Source organism: Paralichthys olivaceus, chromosome 12 (genome assembly GCF_024713975.1).
Source record: "Paralichthys olivaceus isolate ysfri-2021 chromosome 12, ASM2471397v2, whole genome shotgun sequence".
Taxonomy (NCBI): domain Eukaryota; kingdom Metazoa; phylum Chordata; class Actinopteri; order Pleuronectiformes; family Paralichthyidae; genus Paralichthys; species Paralichthys olivaceus.
Window position 1 is genome coordinate 10,308,673 of NC_091104.1, and position 25,108 is coordinate 10,333,780.

The window sequence follows — 25,108 nt, forward strand, 5'->3', positions numbered from 1 at the left end:
ATATAAATACAGTGCATATTAACACACACGAAAAGAAACTTTATTGAAACATTTAAACAACTATACATTTGAATCAATAAAACATAAAACATGAACTGTCATTGATTTGTTCTGGATCCATTTCGATTGTAATTGTTTTTCACAGTGTCGCTGCGGCACTCAGGGCCACAGGCCTGACGATGAGGGTGAGCTCCATCGGAACAGGCGGAGGAACGTATCTCTCCTCCCTCAGCAGTCGCAGTAACAAATCCTCAGTGTCGTGTGGCCAGCGGTAAACACGTGTGTTCTGAAGCCAACAGGGGACGTGCTTCTGTAAAAAGACATTCATGCATTAAATGTATTAATTCAAGAAGAGAAGATAGAGGAATTTATCAAGTAACTGTTATCAAGCAGAGCTCTGACCTGGGAGGCACTGAGGAAGAGAACTGGTATGAATCTAAAATTCAAGCTGCCTTGTTGGATGAATTCATTCTGCATCTGCAAGATTAGGATTTAAATTTAAATAAATGTCTCCACATGATTACATCTCATTTAAATTAAGAGCTAATGCTGTCTCACCATGGAGTGAATATATTTAGTGTGAAGGCCGAGATCGTCCACTACCAACCCTTCGATGTCCGCTTTATACTTTGGACTGATGGCGATGATAATCAGGTAGGATGGCTGTAAAATCAAATATACACACATTTTAGACGTATTCAGAATCTTAAAAGAAAAATATATACACTAGTGCTGCTCAAATCAGATTCTTACGTCTTTTAAGTAAATGTCTTTCAACTTGTTGATGTCCAGGCTTCTTATAGGGTCTTCAAATAGGTCGATCTGTGAAATTGAAATCAGGACTTGTTGAATGTTTAAGACTCAGATTATCTTCAAAAGTTTTTTCAATCAAACCTGTAGGTTGTAACTTACAGCTGGACGAAAACCTTGCTTTGTGAGGAAGTCTACGAAAGGAACCATTTCTGAGCGCACGTCTGAAGAATACGTTATAAAAATGTTTCCTAAGAAGGGAAAAAAAGTAAAAAAAACATATGTTTTATACATAAAATATATGAATATATATATATACAAACTAACCGTTTGCATATTAATCATATGCAAATGTACCTGGCAAGAAAACCTTGAGGGCAAACTTTTCCTGTTTTTCCATTTAAATATTGGAGTGAATCTGAATTTTAGTGAAATCGAAACTTTTAGTTTTTAGAGATTACACTGAGACATTTTGAAGGTGTTTTTGTATTGGACGGCATTTCACTGAAAACATTTTTAATAATTTGTTTGCATAATCATGTAGTGTAAAACCCTAAAGTAAAGTGTTTACCACAATACATCTGTCCAAACTACAGTCTTATGTGTATGTGTTTATGAATTGTCACCCCGGATACAAATCGTTTTTTTTGTGTTTAGCTGGTTACACTCCGCTGACTCTACTGCTGGATTATGATTACCTTTTCAATTATGATTATAAACATTGCCAGCCAAAGATTTGCTTTCATTTTAATATATTATTCTTGACAAATTATTATTGTCCTGTGGAAGTCAAGATAAATGTCCCGTGTTCATCTTTAATTTTAATTGTATTTTGGTTTATTTTAGTAAGCCCCTAAACAGGCTTGGCAGGTTCATAGCGAAGAAATCAACGACACACCCAACATGCCCAGCTGATGTTTTTGTGAAAATGGAAAACTGTTTGTGTGTCAAATTCTCACATGGATAGTTTCGTTTCTTCTTTCCTGTGATCATTTTTTTCTGTGCTCAAATATAAAAGGAGCAGTTCAAACAGGCCTCACTCCAAAAAGCAGAGTCAACTGACACACTGGGATAAAGCGACTCACGGCACTCATCAGGCAGACTGATGGTTCTTCTTCTCTCATGTGGATGTGTCACAGGTGCCTCAGCTCCAGCAGAGCTCAGGTTCATCACACTGACCTGTGACACGCCCTCGACAGGGGGGATGGAGAACTGCGGCACGTTAACCGAGACGCCTGCCTGTGCCACACTGTCACTCAAACAGTTATCATGACGTTGGTGCCTGAAGCAGCCAGAAGGAAAAACAAACAAAGGATTTTCTGCAGAACTGTTGAGACATGGGATATGTCTGCAATATGCAAAGTAGAGGCTGCTGCAGCATCAAACACATGAGCCGTGACCTTGGGGGGACTTTATGCATTTGTGTTTATAGGGAACATATTTTTGTATTTGCATTTAGAAGTGGTTTTGTTTTTACCACGTTGGGGAGTAATCACAGGGTCTTCTGTGCTGGATGGAAGCAGAGGGGGGGCCAGGCTGAGGTTGGTATCTGAGGTCATACTGCCCTTCCCCTGCAGAGTGATAATACCGGACATCCATAGTGTGATGAAGGCCTGTCAATACAGGGTTAAACATTTCTGGATGACGGCACGTGTATGAACATTTTTTTATCCATATATACTGGTAAAAACATTTTTAGTGTAGTTTCTCTTAAAACATTTGAAAAAAACAATAATTGTAATAATAAATAAAAAGTAAAAATCCACTCAAACCTACATTTTTACAATCAGACTTGTATATTATTCATACTTATACTGTACAATGTGTTATAATGACTTAATAAAAATAAATAAATCATTCAGGTAATTCAGACAATGAGTCACGTATTAGAGAGGATATATATATTTTAATTTCTATGTTGTTCTTTCTATTAAAAATCCATTTAAAAAGTGACCTATATTTATGTTATGTTGTGTTTATATATGTTATGTTATTTAGGGGAAGGGAGGTGGTGAATTTAACTTTTCTTCTTGTTCATGAGTGTATAGGTGAATTATTTGGTCTTGTTCTGGATTCGACTGAAACAAACTAAACTATAAATAAATATAATAAGTGAGTAAGTAAAAATGATTTCAAAAAAGAAGTGAATACTTCTTCTATTTTTTATAAATAAAATAGAAACAAGCAAAACAGGAAAAAAAATACTTACCATAGTTGTGTGTATAGTGGTGAGGAGGTAAAAAGGGACTGTAGTGTTGCAACTCGTCATCAGATCTCAGCGGCAACGGAGGCTCAAGCTCTTCTTCATCACTCTGAGGCTGAGAACTGTCTTCGTACTCCCCTCTGAGAGTCAGAAAAAACATTTATCTCATCCTTTTTCATCCTCGAGCCAAATACGAATTATACATGATGAATTTCTAGACACCATCATACAAGAGAGTTACCCAGGTGTGTCTCTGTTTGCAGGCTCTGCTGCTCCACACATGTTTGGTCCACAGTCCCAGCAGCTACCTCTCTGTCTGGTGTCTGCAGGTCGTGGGTCCCAGCCTCGATGAGGGGGATGATGGAGATTTATCCTGGGAAAACTTGCTCCAGTCTCTCGTAGCTGCCTGTGGTCCATCAGCTGGACTTGCTGCCCCACATGAGGAGGCCAGCTCCCTGACGCATGGCTCACTTGTCCACCTCTGAAGTGGCTGTGGCAGAAATAAGCTGCGTCCGGTGGAACTTTTTCATGATGTGGTTTAGCGTAAAAAATCTGGTTTACAGCGACAACAGGCCTCATGAGTTGCACAGAACTTTTGGAGTCGGCTGTGGTGGAGGAGACTTTCATTTCTGATACTTTTTCAGATTTCTTCATCTTAACCAGGAAACGCCAGCAGCACTTCTGTGGGTGGAGGAGGAAGAACTTTTACTTTTACAGCCTGACCTATAATTTAGTAAAGTTAGTTGTATGATTAAATAATAGTTGAACTAAGAAATGTTTTAAATTATAGATACAGACAAAGACTCTCAAGAAATAATGTCACATGCATGCAGAGAATAGTACACACGTGGTATGTGAAACACATTCTTATTCTTACTGTCATTGAACAATTCATTGTGAATGGAGAGAGTAACAATGGCCTACCTGTTCTCTGCTGGATTCTTCACACTCCTGTCAGTGCAGAGGCTTGTGTGTGTGTGTCTGTGTTAAAGTCTGCTATATGCAAATTCTCCATTGCTTGAGCTGCAGCCAATCAGAGCCAAGAATGTAGTGTTTGTGTTGCTCAGCCAGACCAGCCAGGAAAGTTGAGTCTTTGGGAGCTGTGACCTAACACAAAATATTCTCCTCAGCAATTGGAAGCAGATTAGGAGGATATGAAAATGTGAAAAAGAGGTTAAACGTGTTATATATTCTTAATATAACAAGAAAGTGAAAAAAACAAACAACTCCTGGATCCCCCCCCTTGATGCGTATCCACACCAAACTGTTTTAGGTTCTTTCTCGGGTCATGTTCCCCCCTTTTACAACATTTCTTAAAAATCTGTTGAGTAGTTTTTGCATAATTCTAACTCACTATCAAGACTTAAACCTAACCTCCTTTGTGGAGTAAATTAAAGAAGCACTAAATCAGTCAATGCACCGCAGATGTCAGTTAGGCACTTGCAAAGTGATTTGCATATATAGTGAGTTCAGTCATGTTATCTTTGTCATGTCCAGACTGAAGGAAAACCAGAAAAACTTAATCACTCTCCTGGACACCGCAGTCGTGAGCTGCATGTATTTACACAGAGCTGGTGGAGAAAATTGGCCCTATGGTGCTAAATGTTCTCTGGAGAAAGTTTAAAAGAACAGTTACTGACAAGTGTTCATTGTTTCCAAGTCACAGGCTGATGATGGCAAGATTGTTTATTTCAAAACCAGCTGTGTACAAGTAACAGACAGAGACAATAAATAATGCAGAGAGACCAAAAACAGTTGGTGTTCTACTGAATTAGGGTTAATATGTTGTACAAAATCTAGTTTTTGCTCATGAAAAGCAAAATGAATACACACAGACAAGGTGTATTTTCCTGGAATGCTCCTTCTCACGCGGGGGAGAGAAGTTGGACAGTTGAGGATGATAAAAACGTGGTCCGGAGCTGCACATTTCTCCGGCAAATCACATAATCGTGTTGCTTAAAGGACACATGAGACTGGCCGTGATGCTGAGCAAAATAACACAAAAAAAGTCAACACGTTTGGTCTCGTAAACAACATGTTATTTCCAGGAACACATTATGGAGGGACAAACACAAGGAACACATCCTTCATTCCCGTCTCGTGAAGTGGCTGTTTGTTTGGCCACTGAAGCGAGACGGCGAGTTCTTACACAGCCTGCTGCCATTCCCTAATGAAACATACATTTTAAAACATTGTCAGTATAATAAGCAGTCAGGCGAACAATGGTTGCAGTCGAGAGCGGACGCCAGCCCCCGTGGATTAAGCTAAACTAAAAGTTACTTTAAGCCGATTCTTAAAAATCATTTGGCCGAAGCTGAAATGCGATGAATGCACTCGAGATCAGTGCAAGATGCCGCACAAGTTTGGGTGGAAGAGTCCATGATGCACTACGTTACTGTGTAGAAAGCATGAAGGCATTCCCTTACATTAGAAGAGATATTACTAAACATGAAAAGGCAAGAACAGGTGTTATAAGTACATCTAAGTTCCTTGAGAAGAGGAGAGAGGAGTACTGTCAAGATTAACCCCGTAAAAAAGGTCAGTGGACTCCCAGAAAAACCTCTGAGAGATCTCGGTCCATGACGTCTAACTATTAGCATTCCTACAATTATCATGTGTCACCATTTGTTACCAACTGTGAGCCGCACGCGATTTCTCTACGAGCCGTAAATCTGAAATAACTTTTAACCTCGGATTAAAAAACAAAACCCACATATTTCCAAAATATCAAAAGTAATATAAAAGGAAAGAAAAAAAAAAGATAAGTAAACAAGCATTTTGTATTTACACTACATACAAGTTACACAACTTATCTGGTTCATCCATGGCAGTCATTTCATCTCAAACGCCCCTCCCACCTCACAAACATCCACTGAAGTGATGGTCATTTTGCTGACAGAGCAGCCGTCCGTCCCTGTGTGTGCATGTGTGTGTGTGTGTACGTGCGCGTGTGTGTGTGCATGTGTGAAGCTTGGAAGTCAAGAAGTCAGTCAATGAGCCTTTAAAATGGTTAGAGCCACAGGATGAGAGAGAGAGAGAGAGAATAATGTGGAGTCTGGCTCTCTCTAGTGGAGAGCCCGTGAAATGACATGAGTTGAGGCCGGCGGTGCTCAGAGATTATCCCCGGGCTGGTACTGGGGCTCAGTGGCAGTGAAGTAGTCCTCCAAAAACGCCTGCAGATACTCAAAGGTCGGCCTCTCCTCCGGGTCCTTCTTCCAGCACTGCACCATCAGCTCGTGCAGCGACACGGGGCAGTCCTGCGGGCACGGCATCCGGTAGCCTCGTTCCACCTGCTCCAGCACCTCGCGGTTGTTCATGCCTGGAGGAAGGATCAGGGAGAAATGCAGATAAACATCACTGACAACGCAGCCTTCAAACAACTACCTCACCCTGATGCAACTGTCTTGTTTTTCTGGAAATTTCACATGAACATTGTTTGGATATTTTAAAGATCTGAGTTAAAGTAAGTAAAGTTAAAGGTGTGATTGACTGATAGAAAGCTCTAAAGCTTGTTGATGCACCTTTAATTTACTTACAATTACATATTATTTTGATCACATTGTGCACAAATATATATTTAAGTAAAAAATAAAACTGATAAAAATATATATCAGCTCAATACTAACTAAGACTAGAATAAGTGCTTCTATACTGTTTTTATATGTCTCTGCAAGCCAGTGCAGTTTCAATCTATATATTTAAACGAGGTCACAAGGAAACGTACAATATCTAACGTTGGCCACTAGGGGTCTCTTAATCAAAACAATAAAAAAAACATCTAGTGTGATGACAGTGTGAAGCAGCGTGGAATTATGGGAGTTGTGGTGGAAATCGTGTTTTCAGATGAGGTGATGAATTAAAGTTTTATTCATGTTACACAGCAAATGGAAATTAATAATCATGATTCATTACGAGTGATCGAACAGCCCACTAGCTACCGGGCTAGCAATTAAAGGTTGTATCGCGAAGCTTAAACGATGATTATACCAGAACATACACATGAAAAAGCCGGTGGTCATTCACCACTCGTGCTAATGGGTTTATTATAATTCTTTAATTTCAAAAATGTAGCTTTCTTCTCTTCTGTTATTCTGCACCTCACGTAGGAGACTTAAGTATGATGCGTTATAATGCAGCTAAAAAGGAACAACCACAGGAGCAGATGAACACAGACTCATTTCACATGTTGTCACAGTCATCTGGAACAATTCTCTGCATTATGCACAACGTAATGTGAATTATGCAACGTGCTGGGTTTTTTTTAGCATTCAGAAGCATGGCTGAAGACTCACCCGCACACTGTGTTAATCAAACACCAGCGAATTGAAGAGATCACATAATCCACTGAGCTGAACACACTCACCTGGATAGGGCACTCTGCCCTTTGTCACCAGCTCCGTCAGCAGGATGCCGAACGACCACACGTCAGACTTGATGGTGAATTTCCCGTAAAGAGCGGCCTCCGGAGCCGTCCACTTGATGGGAAACTTGGCACCTGAAAGAAATTCAGAAAAGATGCTTGACATGTTGTGATTTCCGCAGAAAGTCAGTAGAGTTCATGCCTCCACAGAGGCCCAACAGTCCCCTTAAATTAATCAAGCTGCACCTAACTACACACACTCAACCCTAACCATAGTTCTCTGAATATGCCTGATTTCTTTCATTGAGGTCCATGCAGGGCGGTGTGGTGGTGCAGTAGTTTGCACATTTTAAACCTGGTTCAGCTAAGGTCTGTCTGAGTGGAGTTTGCATGGTGTCCTTGTTTCTCCAGGTTCTCCTGCTTTCAGTCCATAGACATGCAGATTGTAGTTGGGTTAAATGAGGACTCCTAATTGTCCTCAGACTGATCGTTTGTCCAGAGTGTACCCCACAACCCTCAAAGGATGTACAGTACAGAATTTGTTAATATACAATTCGGACACATTGAACAATCACATTAATTATTTTCTGAGAAATTGGTGAGAATATAAAAACTATTAAATTCCCAAAAATTCCTGGACTCGCCCCTTTGCCCAGATCCACCACAAATTTTACTGGATTTGTTCTTGACCTATGTCACAAGAACAAAGAAACAAACAAGGAAATAGACGGGTGAAAACATAACCTCCGTGTCAGAGATAATTAAAGCAACAACCTGAGGAGGAAGTAGGTCAGCCTGTCTGGAAGGATTTATTCCTTCATCTGTGATTTTATTAGTGCAGAGACGTGAGAACACCAGGGAATAAAAAGGAAAGATTCGATTATCTCTACTCGTCTCAGTTTGCATTTGGCGCAGATCGAGGTAAACACTTAAAACTCTAACAAACGAGTGAGCGAGCGTGTTGACATAGTGACTAACAGGGTCTGGAAGTCCCCCTGGTGCGACGTCTGTGTGATTCTTTCCAACAAGATACACAGTGACAGATTGATTTGTGTATTTAACATGGGCTCTGTCTTAAGTCTGCACTGTGCCCTTTGTGAATGTGATATTCTGTTGTCTCTGTGCCACAGTGTAACCACACACACTGCTGTTTTCCACTGGTGTCACCAGGACATATTCCTGCCCCCTTACTGTAATTATTCTGAGCATTAGCATGTGTTCTTATGAGTGTGTGTGTGTGTGTGTGTGTGTGTGTGCAACATGTGTCTTGGAATTGACTGCATGGAATAAGTCATCTGCCAGCTCGCCGACTTTTTCCTCTGACGATGAGGTTTTTAGAAGATGCTGCGGTTAGAGACGAAGAGGCCACTGCAGAAATTTGAAAATCAGACGACGGATAAAGCAAATGAACGAGTCACAAGTTAATCTCTATTCCATCAACATGCTATTAGAAAAAACAAAAAAACATTTCCAGAGTGGGATCAATGAACTAAAAGTGTTTCACTGACTGCAGCTTTATTGTAAGCTCCGAGATATAACATGTGTTTAATAAGTGATTTGAAAGTGTTTAAGTGCTGAGTAATAATTAAAACACTGAATTTAAATGCTACACATAATACACAAATATTTAATGTTACAGTGGGAGCGAACCTGCAAAACTAGTATGAACTAGTAGATTGTTAATATTTGAGTAAAACATCATATAGTCCACACATCTGATTTGACTTTTGATTAAAATGCTGCTTAATAGCACTACAATAAATGAAAACTTGTATTATACAGAATAAACCAGTCTACCTTGTCTGGCTGTGTACTCATTGTCCTCGATGAGTCTTGCTAATCCGAAGTCAGCGATCTTGCACACTAGACTTTCTCCGACCAGGATGTTGGCAGAGCGCAGGTCTCGGTGGATGTAGTTCATCCTCTCAATATACGCCATGCCTGCAGCCACCTGGGAAACAAGTTTTTATTTTACATTAATATCAACAAAGACTTCCAATGTCATCAAATCTGAAATTTATGTAGATTTTGTGTCAGTTGGAATTATGGACTGCTCCTTTAAGACATACTCTGTTGCCTGGATACAACAGCCTCATCTGTTGGCGTCATGTTTCTCTCAGGTTAGTTAAATCGTGCTCCTCCTACGAACTCAACTCTATCAAATCTATTCTGTTCATGTACGATAAGATTGTCGCCTTTCAACCAGGTTCATGCTTATGTTGATAAAGACGGACATGTGGGAAAGTCCAGCACTGAGTGTTTGGTTAATTTCTTTAAATAAAATAACCACCACAAGATATGGACCCAGACCGTCACATCCATTTTATGAGGTACGATTTCTTATCAACCAACAGGAAGTGATGAAATACAAACTGCACTAATTGTACATAACGTGTTGTCCATGTGGTCTTCGTATAAAGTGATCACCGAGCAGCCAGAATGAAAAACAACAGTGCGCTGTATGCAACTTAATATTTTTCTGTCATTTAGTTCCACGAACGTGAGAAGTGCCCTAATGAAACTCACTGCTAACAGCTGGATAGGTTAAAAGACGATAACGCTCTTAAAATATTCTTTTCCCCTGTAGATGTCTGATCACATTCAGCTTCGTACCTGAGCTGCCATGTCCACCAGATTTGGCAGCTTCAGACTCCGCCCTTCTCCGTCCTTAAGAAATTCAAGCAAACTCCCTAAAAAAGAAAAAAAAAAGAAAACAGATGAAACAAATGGATTCTGCTGTTTCAGCTGCTTGAACTCAGATTTGGATCAAAACATTTTGTTGTTACTGTGACATCGTTTCTGGGATTCCTGCCACACGTTACACTTGGTTCAGATATTTATTTGTTAGTCATTACTGTGGTTACTGAGGATCTCAGGGTTTCTGAGCTAAATCTTTGCAGTTAAAAACCACACCTGTTTGAACTACTGTATTATACTGTGTTTTCTACAGTCCAGTAACGTGGACATGGGAATGAGCAGCACGCTGTGAAGAAGAACACGTACTGCACTGTCCATGCAGATGTGTAAATTATGCACACACTGTGTGGGTGTGTGCACATATGGATATGTAATATTCATAATGTCACTTTGAACTCAGCTTCTACCTTTGCTCATGTACTCTGTGACGATATAGATGGGTTCTTCGGACACCACGGCGTACAGCTGCACCAGTTTGTCGTGTCGGAGCTTCTTCATGATCTGAGCCTCCTCCAGGAAGGACTCGGGGGACATGGTTCCGGGCTTCAGGGTCTTCACTGCCACTTTGGTGGTGCCGTTCCACGTGCCTGACGAGAAAGAAAATTAAAGAGGTTGTTAAAGTTTCATTTACCAGAGAGATTGGCAAATAAAATCCAGCAGAAATGCCAAAGTGAGATTTTCAGCAAATTAAAAAAATATGATTCAGTGAATGAAATATGGAATGAAATGAAATCTGCTGCAGTTTTCAGTTACCTTGAGATTGTAATATCTGGAAAACTTGATACAAAGGGTAATCTCTATTATATCTACATAAGAGGTGACATGTTTGAACTGGTCTAAAAGGCTGGTTCAGATCCTGAGTCCCATCAGAAATCATGGAACAATCTTGATCCAGTTAGTATAGACTGAGATCATGCAGAGTCAAAGTCTTAAATGAAATCACTGAGAGCAAACACTCCTCCCTGCGGGTAACATTAGCTGGGTGTTCGTTTTGAAATGATCCAACACACGCAGAATGTTTTGCAACATCGCTTACAGCTGTACAATTCTTTCCATTTGTGCCAAAAGAGCTTGACAATAAAACGGTACACACCCATCCAGACCTCTCCAAACTGGCCATTTCCGAGACGTTTGATGAGCTGCAGAGACTCTCGCGGGATCTCCCACACGTCTTTGGTTTTGACGGACAGGTCGGTGAGACGGGGCATGCCTTTGTGGCACGGCACAATCAGGCGGCAGCACAGTCCTGCAGCCCTGGCTAGATCGAGCACGCAATTTATAAGTATATTAGACGTATTAAACCATTTGACATTGGAATTTATACAAGAGGAAAAGCAGACGTGCAGTAGATCTGTCAGGTCAAGAAGTTCCTCTACACCCCCCCCCATAACTCTCACCAGAGTAGTGCTGTACGAGCTGCTGCAGCGTCTCAAACTGGGCCCTGGTGGTGATGTAGTAGCCTCCACTGTCCAGCTTTCGAATTTTGTAGTGTTTGACATGATCTCCCTTGATGTCGTCCCAGTCCTGGATGGAGAGGGAGTAGGCCCCTGGAACAGACACAGCGATAAAGTAGGATTACCGACCCAGCGCAGTTTCATGTGGAGGTCACCTTGATCTTTTACATTTGACCACTGAACTCCACTCATCAGTTCATCTTTGCGTTTATCTTATTCTCTATAAGGCAGACATGAGATATAAATGTTCTAATTCTAATCAGTTCATCTTTGAGTCCAAGTGAACATTGAGATATCGTGTTCACAAGAATGGGAAGGACAGACAGTCAACACGAAACATAAAAAACTAAACTGACCAATTCAAGTAGAATGGAGGAAAATATCTGATAACACTGAAACATGCTGGTTTTCATAAGGGATCATAGAACATGTGATGTGTGTCAGTTTTTTAATGAGTGTATATTTAGCACAATGTGCAAAAATTTAGGACAATGAATGTGGAGCAACTGACAAACTAATGATAAATTAATTGAATTTTAAGTTGTAATGTCTGATGATTTCTTTTCAAGTTCTTCTATAAATAAACAGCTTCTAATTTGCACTTTGCTAAATCTTTATTTATTCACACGTCTGTCTGTTGCCTGAAGTTTAAAAGTGTTCAACATGTCAGCGTGCTGGAAGCAGCCAAGTCAGAAAGTACCTTTAGTCGTTTCACTCTCACGGATGAGGAAAGTGCCTCTAGCGTTGCCATTGGAGAGAAGTTGCCTCTCTGCATCCTTTCGACCTAATTTACCAAAATACCAGCTGCAGGGGGAAAAACATGGGATCAAACTACGAAGCATAACATCTGGTCTGAACATAGTTTTTTTTTTACCAATATTCTGAACTCTTTCTTTCTGTTCGTGCTGCTATGCCACATTTAACAAAAAGGCAGCAAGATGAGCTCTGAAATATTTATGATATGATCTCTGCTGCTGAAGCTGAGACTGTGCGAGAGAGCGTGTGCTCATGTTAAAAGATAAATAAAAAAAAGTATTACTCACTCCTCAGCTTGGATGGAGTCCACCGGAGCTACGTAATTGCTGGGAATGTAACCAGTTCCACCTGTAGTGAGAGAACGAGCCTCCCACCAGTCTCCCTCACTGAGGAGGAGGAGGAGGACAGAGAGTGATGGAGGATGGAGTGAGAAACAGAGACAGATGAAGTTGAACACTTAATCAGTGTTTAAACCTAGTACATAACATTTTTATGTATTTATTTGACATTTTTAGATTTTATAAGACCCAGCAGAAACCCTGGTCATCGACAAATAACCATTTGAATCAAGTGGATGCACATATTTATTGGCTTTGTCCGTCACCTCATTAGAAATCACATAAAAACAGACTACAAAAACATTTTTTTTATTGTATAAAAGCAGACGCAGCCTGTCTCTGATTCTTACTCACGATTCTAACAAGATGTTTTTTATTCCTGTGACGCAAACAGTGAGACAGCCATCATTAAAATGTGAGAAATTTGTCAGATTTTAATTGTAACAACCTGCATAAACCAGGTCGAGTCTTCAACAGATTACAGACTAGTTTCCTCCGCCTGTGTCGATGAAAACAACATTTCGCCACAGAGCAGGAAAACACGACCGCCACCCTTCTAATGGTGTCACGCAGATATTTTCACACTTACGTGCTGTTGAGGATCTGGAACCTCTCCCCCTTTCTGAAGCTGAGGTCATCCTCGGTCCTGGCTTCATAGTCGTACAGAGCCACAAACAGAGTCACCCCTGCAGGGAGACAAAGCGTTACGTGTTGTGGTGAGAGCAGCACAGATGAATTGTATAGAGGGGATTTTCATTGTGGTTTGTTCATGTCTAACACATGGGCTGCGTGTTATAAAACACCAATAACAATCACTTCATTTATTCTTTATATCACATCTACTGCTTTATTTCAGTTTAAAAAGTGAAGCCAAACGTCTTGATCACCCCCTGGTGGCTGGCTGCCGTATAGGTTATAAAACCTGACTCCACCATGTTAGTAGATGAGACATGGACCAAATTAAAAAGTTCAAATACAAGTCAAATACATTTTTCTGTTTCTGTCATTTTGAGTAGTTCTTATCAACCTCATATATGTGCTTGCTAATTATTCCATTAAATTTGGTTTCAGTTAATTATTTGATGCTATAGAAACAGAATGATTGACAGCTGACACTGATGATTGGAATGATTTGGAACAAGCTGCCCCCAAGTGGCAGAAAACATAATCATTGCATGTTTAACATGCTAGTAAATAAAATCTCCCTTTTTTGTTAACAACCACATAAAACCTGACTCCTCTTTATCAGACGAAGCATCATCCATGACCGGCGGGTGAACAGTTAACGCTGCCATGGTCCAGATTAGGGGGCAATCAAATTTATCTGATGTGATCTGGAACAGCCCTGGAGTCCCCGTATCTCCTAATAAGCCTGAAACTGTGAAGTGATTTCATTTTCTGATGTGATCTGATTCGTCCCTGGACACTCTGAGCCACAACTGCTGCAAGGAGGCCCAGCACATTTCTCTGTTAACGCAGCACCAACTGAAAACAGGCTTTACAATGAGCAAAAGTGCACTCAGTGTCTTAGGCCGACATGCTGCAGTCTTCAGAGGTCAGACAAGGCCTCTGCTAACTTCTGTTCCACTTTACTTTTATTTGAGAGGCTTTCTAAATTTAACTCCTCCATGTTTCTTTGTGCTGCCCTCCTGGAGTAATCTCTTATTCATACACACACTGACTGTGCTGACTCCGCAGTTGCTGAGTGTTTATCTGAGCTGGGATCAACCTTCAGAAAAAAAACAGGCCCAAAGTAGCTGAGATGCTGTTAATTTATACATCACACATCGTATGCATGTTTGAAATCTTAAGTAAGACACTGTGATGCACGTTACTCCAGCCCAGAGACACTTTTCACTATTCAGCACAATGTCTGATCTCTCTGGTCGTCAGATGTGCCTCGCAGAACACTGGTGATAATTTAGGTCACTCTGTTTTCCATTAACTTGCAGCCGGTGGACATTCATCTTCAACGATGAATTAATGGCAGTGCCACAATATCAGCACACACAGGAGAAAAATCACATCTTAACTTTGGTATACACACACAAACACACATCACACACAAAGAAGATGACAATGTGGAGTTCATTTAAGATCATCCACTGTCTCAGAAATTTTAAGTTAGAACTCTCCAGGAGACAAAATAAGGTGTTTTCAGACATGAAATGAAGTCTGGACGAGGGGCTATACGAGAGAACGAAAATGTTGCTCTAAAGTAAAATGAGTGAGTCCATGTGAGAATACAGCTGGTGTGAGTATTAATGTTTCGAACACAGAAGTTAAGCACGTAAAGATTAACAATCAGCAACCAAACCTGGGCAGAAGTAAAAACACAAAAAGGTGGCATCATAAGGTCGGAAGTTAATCACAGCGCTGATATTAGGCTGCACTGAAGTCTGGACATTTTCCACAGGGGCTGTATGTGAGAACGCAAATGTCTGAGTAAGCCAGACCTTTTCCTGGAACTTTTCCCATCAGCCCCTATTGAAAAGTGACTGTTGATGCTTTAAAAACACGAAACTGAAAGAATACAAATGTTTCAGGATGAAATAGATGTGTCATACACGAAGGGGATGCAAAAGAAGATGTTAACTTGGAAAGACACAAAAAAATGTGAGAGCTTTTAGTGATAAGGGCCAATGCCCGAAAATGTGATTCCCACAGCAGAATTTATACGTCATTTGTTGCTTTATCCAGACACAACCCCTCACCTGAACGCTCTGGACATTTTCCTTTTGGTGCCTGACCCAAACAATCATCCTTTATATGTGAAAAGCAAACTCAGTTTGCCTGAGTTAATGTCTGAAAACATCTTCATTCACCTGAAATTAATACTTATTGAAAACTGGCTGAGAGCCAGCCAGTGAGTGCTGTTCTGAGACAACTTTGCAGCTTAGACATTTTATTTCTCCGTTCTAATTGCTCCATTTGTAATTCGACCCCGTTTAATGACAGCAACATATCTCAGTTAGTGTCACCTTGTCTTAAAAGCCCACTTTGACGTTTTACTTAGAGAAAAACACTCTCTTGCCAAGAGCAAGATAAAAAGGGACATATAATCCTCACCTGTTCCTCCCCGAGACCGCAGCGTCCCAGACTGCGAGGATGTGTGGACCCCTCCGAACACGGTCACCCCCTGTGAGGCGCCGCTGTGGAAGTTGTTGTAGTTAGGGATGGTGGAGAAGCTGGGGTAGTGCTGCGGCGTGGGGTCGGACCCATAGCGGTATCCCGAGTTGTGCGAGACGCTGGTCTCCCGGTCATCGGTGAGTTTCGCTGCTTCTTTATCCTTACATTGGACGCAGCCCATCCTCTACTCTCTGTGGGCGAAGAGAGAAAGAAGAGACGGAATTAGCACCAAGGTAAAGTAATAGCTCCAAATACCGTCTCCATTGGGGAAATTATGATTCACTATTCCATTATTTCAAAGCTTCCTCTGAGAGCGACTGAGCCTTCATGAAGAATCTTTCAATTAGGCTGAAATTAAACACAATACTTTAATGTCCATTACTAATTAAACAGAGGAGCATAATGTGACAGAGCTGGAGTGTATAGATAATGTGTTTGTTTGTGTACAAACTGATGCTGACGTGAGACACTGTGCTGAGAATATTTAGCTTAAGTTGCCATAAAAGAATTTAACTGCACTAATTATCATAGTTTGCTTTTCCCTCTTACCGCACGACCACACTTTACACCCGGCCATTGTATTTACAAGTTGGCATGCGCGTTATTTTTGTTTGGTTTACGAGGAGCCAGACGCCCATCTATGGATTCACAGCAGAGTTTAAATGCACGGAAATAAAACGCACTGCAAACGTCTCATTGAGTCTCATGAGGGAGACTGAAGCAAAGCTAAATCAGTTTCTGTCATAAGTGAGGCAGCCTGCTTTACCAATTAAAAAGAGCCTGACTATCTTTATAGACCCAGTTATGCACATTTCAGTTCACTGTGCCCACCCCACTTTAAACGTGCAATAGAACAGCTCTCAAACCTGCACTGAACTCAATAGAAGCTGTGTGTGTGAATGCAAATGTCAGAGTCGGTTGCTGCAAACAAACTGAACAGAAACTCTGGATAATGTCCGAGTGAGCCTGTGTGAGAATACAGCAGGGAATTCGAGCAACTTGGTGTGTTGATGACGCGACGGACACAAAACTGAAAACAACAAGAATCCAAATATCTCAGGATGAAAAGAGGCGTCACACACGTAGGAGATGCTAACGAAGATTTCAACTTGCAAAGACAACGAGATATCGTGAGTTTTGGTGATAAGGGCCGATGCCGGGACCTAGCTCCTGGGAAAAGAATCTGACCCGGACAATCTCCAGCTGTGTTCTCCATATGTGAAAAGTAAATTCAGCCACTACAGGGTCTGTAAATCAAAGCAATAACGAAAAAAATTGAATACAATTGGGGATTCCTCTGGGTTTGAACATTGTTATGAACATTTTGGATAATTTAAGTACATAAGTCAACTAAATACATAACATAGATCTAGTTGTTTCAATACATTTTGATGAAGAATTGTTACATATTATATCTTAAAGTTCATGAATCCGGTTGCAACATGGCCGGGGAGGAGGCCGCCGACAGCAGCAGCGTCTTTCTTCAACATTAGCGGCCAGCTAACGTCGGAAACGGCTAATTGGAAACACACTTGTTTACAGAAGTGGTGCTCGGGGCAAACGCCAGCGCTGCAGCAGATGGAGGAGGAGAGGGAGAAACTCTTGACCCAGCTAAAGACTCACTTACACCCACGATAACAGCGCAGTCGGCTGACTCACAGGTGGTGCCTCTTTTCTGTCACGGGTGAATAATGGAACAAGACGAACATGAAATGTGTTTCACTGCCAAAATCCGATTCCAGCTTTTTAAATGTGAATTGTTCTTTGTAAAGTGGTTTTATTAATATTTGCCAAAATTATAGAACAAATTGTCAATGAGGAAAGTAATAGATGAAATAAAAATAATAACTGAAGCCCTATATTTCAAATTTTCAGGTTAAGGGACTACCCAAAAATGCTGACGTGTCAGGTTTTTGAAGTCTTTTCTCTTGGAGACAGAGACATGTCTTGAAGGACATGTCTCCAAGAGCTAAATTGGTAACAAGGAAAGCTACACAGAGTGAATGAGCCTGTTTTACATTTACAAGCCAGAAAAGGCTGAAGCATCAGAAACAGATGGTTCACTTGTTGCACACTGCTACACAAGCACAACCAACAGGGTACAAACAAGTCAAGTACAGCATGTAGTCGAAGACAAGAACTTGAAAGATCTGTTCAGGGACTGAACAACATCTCTGGCATTAATGATCAACCAGCTCTTGGTCTGTGACTATTATTGCAGAGAACGGCAAAAAATATAAGCAGGAAATGTCATAATTCTTTATAACGTCTTCATTTGTGGACTTGATGCTGGATTTGGATTTACAGATTTCCAGGGAATGATTTGTGGATCTTGATGAAAGCTTTATATATACAAACCTATGAGTGTGTATAATTTGGTACAACTTGATTGAATTTAAGGGGACTCTCAATGATATAACTTTTTTACAGTATAGTAAAACTCACTAATGTGTTAAAGAGGGCTTATGAAATCCAAAAGATGAAATACATGCCCAGAAAATACAGAATTCACCACCTGTGCACATTTTCAGTCCTCTACAGTATTTACACCTAACTAACTCAAAGATGGGAGCCACTGCAGAGAGAGGGAGTACACTGTAATTCATTACTGCCAATAAAACCCCATAAAATACCCAGAAGTAGAGACGAGCCCGGCAGTAGCTTTGCAGTATGAGCTCCAACCAAAGCTGAGCCCACAGACTGAAACACAAGACGGAGGAGGAGTGCGACGAAAGCGTCTCGAAAATACATCTTTGACTTTAATACCGTCTCACATCTTGCAGCAGCCTCTTCACTGCAGCACAAATACACACGTTTAGCCTATTGTTTCAATTTCAGGTAGAAAAGCTCATGCTTCTCCAAACCTGCAGAAATGAAACTTATACTGTCAACATGACAATGTAACAGTCGGACAATTGATTAGAGATGAAAGATTTTGCCCCTAAATTGCAGATTCTCTCTGTTGGTTGGACCATAAAGGCAGCACCATGGGGTCTGGACATTATTATTATGAAGAGCGTTTATAATTGCAGACACTTTATAGATTATACAATTAATAAAAAAAGAATCAATAGATTGTTTGATGGGGAAAAATGAGAATGTCACTCAGTAGAGTACATACCTCAGGCAAGGCAGTAACATACACACTCATGGAGATCACTCCCCTAAATATGACACTTTTTTTCATCCAGATCCATGTTAATTATTCCCTGGGGAAAAAAACGCCTTGTCCTGCAATGATAGAGAAAAGAATCCCAGGATCCGCCCCTGATCCGGATGTGCAACAAAATTAAATGTGTTGGTCTCTGACCAAGTTTCATGGAGATCAGTCCAGTAGTTTTTTTGCGATGCTGCTAACTAAGAGACTAAGTGGAGGCAATCATCTTTAGGACACAGCAACTTTCCTGAGCTTTGGAAAACAGGAAGCATGAGTCTAAAACAAAAACACATGCACATGCATACAAACATGAACTGGGGCACTCTGACTGCAGTGATTGAAATAGCACAGGCTCCACTCCTGGAGGGATCAGAGTAAATGAGGGGAGATCTCATGTCGTCGTGCTGCCTGTGGGGATTATAAAAATCTTCCTGCTCTTCAAGTAAGAAGGCCTGTGACTAGCATCGCTTTAATACACCAGCATGTAACGTATCTGCTGCGCAGAAGTAGGCCATCTTGTTTTGTTTATATACACATGGTCCCTTCAGGTATTGTTTTTATTGTACAGTTTTTGCTTGGTTAATATTTGTATATGAATCATGTCTGAGTTGTGACTGACGTTGCTGCATAGGTGCAAAAAAATCCGCCATCTTTGGAGATAAGAAACATGAAGTGCGTTCGACAGTTACAGGCAGATTCTCCACATTTTCCATACAATAAGAGCGTCGGAGGCATTCATCAGTGGCTTTCAGATCCAAGGGACAACTCGTCTCTGTGATTCAATTACACGTATGATTCAACACGATGGATTATATCAATGTGTCAAGATGGAGCTCTGGGTCTGAGGTGGGTGTTTTCCCTGCATTTCATCATTTAACACATACAGAGACGTGCTCGCCTGCTCCGTCCCTCCAAACCTGTGGCACGGCGTTTTTCTCCTCGCAACATTTGAGCACATGAAGGCATCACGACCACAGGGCTAGTTCCGCACAGCCTGCATATCGCATGACCACTTCAGCCTATGCGAACGCTCATCACGCTATGCTCAGGCCCAGATGTACAGCCTGCCTCCGAGAGGACCACACTGGCGTGATAAGCGAGGTCCGAAGGGGACGGGGATCGGAGACACGTAATGTCTTGTAACGGTTAATAGCACGAGGAGGAGATAAGAGAGGAAAGTGAGGGTGGACACACGAAAAACACACACGCGGACAGAGATATCCCACTGATGCTCCTCATCTTGGTTGGCTCAAGATGCAGTCTGAAATGATGTCAGGCCATATCTGCTGAAGAAGGATTCGTTCACATCAGGAAGTGAAGACTATGAAAACATAGAAGACAAAGATAAAGAAGAGGAAGAAGAATAAGAGGATGAAGCAGAAGAAGATGAATAAGAAGAAGAAGCTGAGGAAGGAGAAAAAGAAGACAAAGATGAAGACAAAAAGATGACCAAGAAATAAGCAAAGACAAAGACCACTAAAGGATGAAGAACATGTGCAAGGAGATGAAGATTAAGAAACAGATGATGTAGAAGAAGATGAAGAAGAAGATAAAAGAAACTATGAAGTAGATGATGAACAGGATGAGGTCAATGCCTCCACATTACTCACAACTGCTGGGCTCAACTAGAAATTCATTCATTAAATTAAGGCTTTTATATTGATGCTGTACAGGCACAAGTGTTAATCTACACACACACACACGGAGCTGGCAGCCATAATGAGATCCTCGTCCATTTGTAGTGAAGCTAACTAACTAACTAAATGAAATAGACAGACATGTCAGGGTCACACAGCAGAACTGATGGATTAAACAGGAGACGGTCAATGAGGCCTGAGAAACAGACATATGTGCAGCGTGATGTTGTGTGACAGGGAATAAAAGATCTGGATGTGTGTGACTGTAGAGATTAAATTATCTGATTATTAATGGATTAAATCGATCAACAGAAAATTTTTAAAAAGATTAATCGTTTAATAGTTTATACACAGAACACAGTCTCTCTCTTTACAACATTGTACATTAAAGATCTTTGGCTTTTGGATTATTGATTGAATATTGATTGAAAAAAACGGCATCTGAAGACATCACATCTAGCTCTGGCATCATGATGGTATTTATCAATGATTCTTTATTTTATATAGCAACTGATGGATCATTGGAAATATAAATGACACATATATATATTAATGTAACTGATTAACATAGTCATTAGCTGGAGCCCTACTTCATTACCATATGTCTGATAAGGCCTGAGGAGTCAATACAAGCTGCACATGTATATTTTAACAGCTATTTGCATTAAGCACAAATCATAGGGCGGAGTGTAAGTGGTTATAGATTTATTTTTGATTATACTAATAGTTCTTCATCCATTCCCTTTACTTCATTATACGGTTATTGTTTATATAAAGTATAGGCTGAGATGAAGATTTATTTTAGAAATTGATTAATCTGTCTTTGTCATTGCATTTGCTCTAATGGAGACACACTGGAAACCAGCAGACCCCTATTATTCTGCTCTTTATTACCTCCACCAGGGAGGTGATGTTTTCACCTCCATCTGTTGGTTTGTTTATTTGTCAGCAGGATTACTGAAAAAATACTGAAACTTGGATCGGACATGGGCCAAAAAAGAAACCCTTCAAATTTAAAATGTTGGTGTGGATCCAGTGCAGCCGGACTGGATTTAAAGGAACTGTTGGTTCTCGGCGTATTTAACAAAAATCACAGTGAAATAGAAAATGGCAGCACTGAGCCTTTGAAGTTTGACTCAAACTGTAATAATGCGCTCAGCTGATTATCACATCTCCTAACAAACGTCATTATTTAACCACACAGAACTTAGAGAACACACTCATTCTGCAATTCTACACAAGACGGGCCTGTTCAGTTTGAAGTGTGGGGTCCCTGTACACTCAGATCATTGACATGCCACAATACAAGGTCAAACCACCCACAGCCCTCCCACTCATAACGACCTCATTCAACCACAATAAAACCTGTTATACGTCATTAAAGAAATGACCCAATGGGGACCAGTTATCAGTTGTGTTCCATTTGAATTCATTTCAAACCTGCTGCTGTTTACTACACTCAAGAACAACTCTCTGACAGTCTCGTCCTTATGGCTGCCATTCTCTGAATAGTTACAATATTTGCTTGTGTCGGACAACTGAGTTCATTCAGTGTATCAACAACAAGACAATGGCCACATTTCACTGCGCTGCATGATTATCTGCACAATGAGAAGCAGTGTTAAGGCTTTCAAAGCTAGTTATAAAACCCACAGCTGAGCTTCATACAGTATGTATGTGTGGGTTTAAGCCTCACTTTGCTTTTGGTGTCACAATGTTCGAAGTTGAGTCATCTTGTTAAATCACTGAGCCCATTGTAAACATCCATTCAGTCAGTCAGCGAGATTTGTGCCTCGTACGCAGACATTTTCCGAATGGCATAAAAGGCCAAATTAGAGAAACCTGAACTAATGTTTCTTTTTCATTTTTTTTCCAGAAGCAGGAGCAGATTCTCGCTGCTTGTGCCTGTCAGTCTGCACTGAGGGATTTGTAATCATTCTTTCCAATTCTCATGCCAGTGGAGGGCAATGGTCAGTGCACAGATCGAGTGGAAACAGCCATACAGCTGCTGCATGTAGAGCTGAGCTCTTAGTTGATTAATGGATTAGTCAGTTGACAGAAAAAAATCCAACACCTATCGGAGGAATGAAATCATTTTAAACACAATGTGAGCATGTGTTGCTTTTCTCCACTTTGTATCATAAATTATCTTTGAGTTGCACAAAACGAGACATCTGAACATGTCGACTTCAATCTGGAAACCGGGACGGACATTTACATCATCCAGTAAATAATCAGCAGATAAATCCATCCATCCATCCATTATCTACACTGCTTATCCTTTGAGGGCCATGGGGAGGGCTGGAGCCCCTCCCAGTTGATATTGGTAAATCCTGAACAGATCGCCACAGTGTATTGCCAGACCAGTGCTAACCACTGCACCACCGTGCCACTGCCGGCCAACAGCAGATAAATCCATACTGAAAACATTATCTATGGAGTATTTTTAGAAAAGTTATATTTTCACCAATGTCTGTTTGTTGTTTTATTTGTTTTCAGGATTAGAAGAATCCATTCAACTTTGATGCTGACGCAGATTAAGTGTTTGCAGGTGTCTTTGACTATGTTTCATGATAAATATATAATTGAGGTTATCAGACCATGTCCTTTTTTATACCATAAGAACAACACAATTATGTGTAGGGTTGTTTGGCCTTGGTGGAGGTATGCTCTCAACTGTGGGCCATTCCGGTGATTAATTGTTGAGTCAACAAAACAGAAGAAAACAGCAAAACAAGCCAATCACAATTTCCCACCCCTGAGGTGTCTTCACGGGTCGAATTATGTTTGACCAACAGACCAAAGCCAAAAGTGAGGTCACAATCATGTTAAGACACTGTAGAGCAGAAAATCGTCATTTTAGATCTAATGTTAAGCATTTTTGCCTCAGAAATGACTGGAACAATTATAGATATAAGTAGTACCCAATGTCAATCCACTATTCCTCCAATCTGGAACTCTAAATGGTTTCCCTGTGACATTTCTTGAGAGGCACAAAAACAACTACTAGATATCTTGTAAATAAATTGACCAACTGAACCTTTATTGAGCTCTACACCTTTAATGATGACACATTCCATGGGAACGTGACATCCTGAAATCCCAGGATTCACAGCTCGTGTGCCAGCTTCAGTAGAGTAACGGTTGGTCTGTATGGACACAGAGGGCCTGAGGGAATGAACCACAGTGTGTTAGTCCTTTCATTCAAAGGTGACACACATCACGCACAACAATTGTGTCACAGAGCAGAGACTGCATGATGCTGCTGTTTGTAAACCAACACACAACTGCTACTTTGAGTTACTTCACATGTACACAAACACACACACACACACACAGCATTGACTTTTAAATTGAGAATAGTTACAACTTGTCTAACCTTAACCCTAACCTTACATAAACCTAACATAACCTTAACCTAAAACTAACCTTAACGTAAAACTCCCCATAACCTAACCTTAACGTAAACCCAACCCTAACCTTACATAAACCTAAAATAACCTTCACCTAAAACTAACCTTACATAAACCTAGCATAACCTTAACCTAAAACTAACCTTAACGTAAACCTCCCCATAACCTAACCTTGATGTAAACCCAACCTTAACATAAATCTAACCTTAACGTAAACCTAAATCTAACCGAAACATAAACCTAACCCTGACCTTAATGTAAATCTAAACATGACTTCAACATAAACCTGAACCTAACCTTAAAACATGATTTCCTCTCAGGCTATAATGATCTATGTTATGGCGACTTGTTTTTTGTGGCCATAAGGTGACTATGTAAACACATTCAGGACGTCACAACACACACACACACACACACACACACACACACACAATATCAACCCAAGATGGATGGCTGCACCTCCACACTTCATATAACCAGATTATGACACCGCTTTAATTTGATATTTAACAGTATGTTGATGTGATTCCCTTCAAGAGTGTGTGACAATTATTTAGAGGGAAATCAATAAATCGGAGGCTGTCTGCAGGCCTCTGTGTGTGTGTGTGTGTGTGTGTGTGTGTGTGTGTGTGTCTGTGTGTGTGTGTCTGTGTGTGTGTCTGTGTGTGTGCGTGGCCTCAGTGGTCAGCTCTGTTCTGCAGCGCGTCCATCTCTGCTGCTGCAACACAAGAGCCCCTCCACAATCACAACAGCACAAAAACACACACCACCACTACATCTGTGTGTGTGTGTGTGTGTGTGTGTGTGTGTGTGTGTGTGTGTGTGTCTCCATCACAGCTACATGTGCAGATCATCCTCAGTGAACCTACTCTGTGTTATTTATCTCTCTCTCTCGACAGGAATCCATCTGGCTGTGGAACCGGGGGGACCAGGCGGGTGCACCAATTGAAATTCAACGCAGACGGAGGAGGAGGAGGAGGAAGAGGAGAGAGGGGGGGGGACAAAAAAAGAAACGCAACTTACCGCAGAAAAATCACATTAATCCATCGGTGTGCGGGGGAGACGTTCGCGGAGGAGCCTCGCTGGTGTGTTCGCACTTTTCCTGCCAGTGTTCGGTCGGAGCAGCGGAGCAGCGGAGGCAGCAGGAGTCGTCTCTGCAGCCGAGTCCTCAGCTCCTGTCGCCGCCGTGCGCACAGAGGATGACGAGGGCGACG

General features: G+C 41.0%; 2 protein-coding genes across 4 annotated transcripts; both read right to left on the bottom strand.

The window, feature by feature from the left end:
• Positions 1 to 24: 24 nt before the first annotated feature.
• On the bottom strand, positions 25 to 4,469 carry LOC109636262 (E3 ubiquitin ligase TRAF3IP2-like). 2 transcript variants are annotated; one of them, XM_069535656.1, is made up of 10 exons: positions 3,878 to 4,469; positions 3,195 to 3,634; positions 2,960 to 3,093; positions 2,228 to 2,321; positions 1,836 to 2,032; positions 913 to 1,001; positions 754 to 822; positions 559 to 663; positions 403 to 477; positions 25 to 310 (listed from the first exon to the last, which is right to left on the bottom strand). In XM_069535656.1, the coding sequence occupies exons 2-10, from the start codon at positions 3,605 to 3,607 to the stop codon at positions 140 to 142; spliced, it is 1,347 nt and encodes a 448-aa protein (XP_069391757.1). In that variant the 5' UTR covers positions 3,608 to 3,634; positions 3,878 to 4,469; the 3' UTR covers positions 25 to 139. The 2 variants fall into 2 exon arrangements, with proteins under 2 accessions (XP_069391757.1, XP_069391756.1); XM_069535655.1 differs by having other exon boundaries at positions 2,228 to 2,363.
• A 152-nt stretch (positions 4,470 to 4,621) lies between these two features.
• Positions 4,622 to 25,108, bottom strand: fyna (FYN proto-oncogene, Src family tyrosine kinase a). 2 transcript variants are annotated; one of them, XM_069535654.1, is made up of 13 exons: positions 24,918 to 25,108; positions 23,540 to 23,649; positions 15,628 to 15,878; positions 13,148 to 13,244; positions 12,508 to 12,606; positions 12,165 to 12,268; positions 11,408 to 11,557; positions 11,104 to 11,268; positions 10,418 to 10,597; positions 9,927 to 10,003; positions 9,111 to 9,264; positions 7,317 to 7,448; positions 4,622 to 6,272 (listed from the first exon to the last, which is right to left on the bottom strand). In XM_069535654.1, the coding sequence occupies exons 3-13, from the start codon at positions 15,866 to 15,868 to the stop codon at positions 6,064 to 6,066; spliced, it is 1,608 nt and encodes a 535-aa protein (XP_069391755.1). In that variant the 5' UTR covers positions 15,869 to 15,878; positions 23,540 to 23,649; positions 24,918 to 25,108; the 3' UTR covers positions 4,622 to 6,063. The 2 variants fall into 2 exon arrangements, with proteins under 2 accessions (XP_069391755.1, XP_019953757.1); XM_020098198.2 differs by lacking the exon at positions 23,540 to 23,649 and having other exon boundaries at positions 24,918 to 25,107.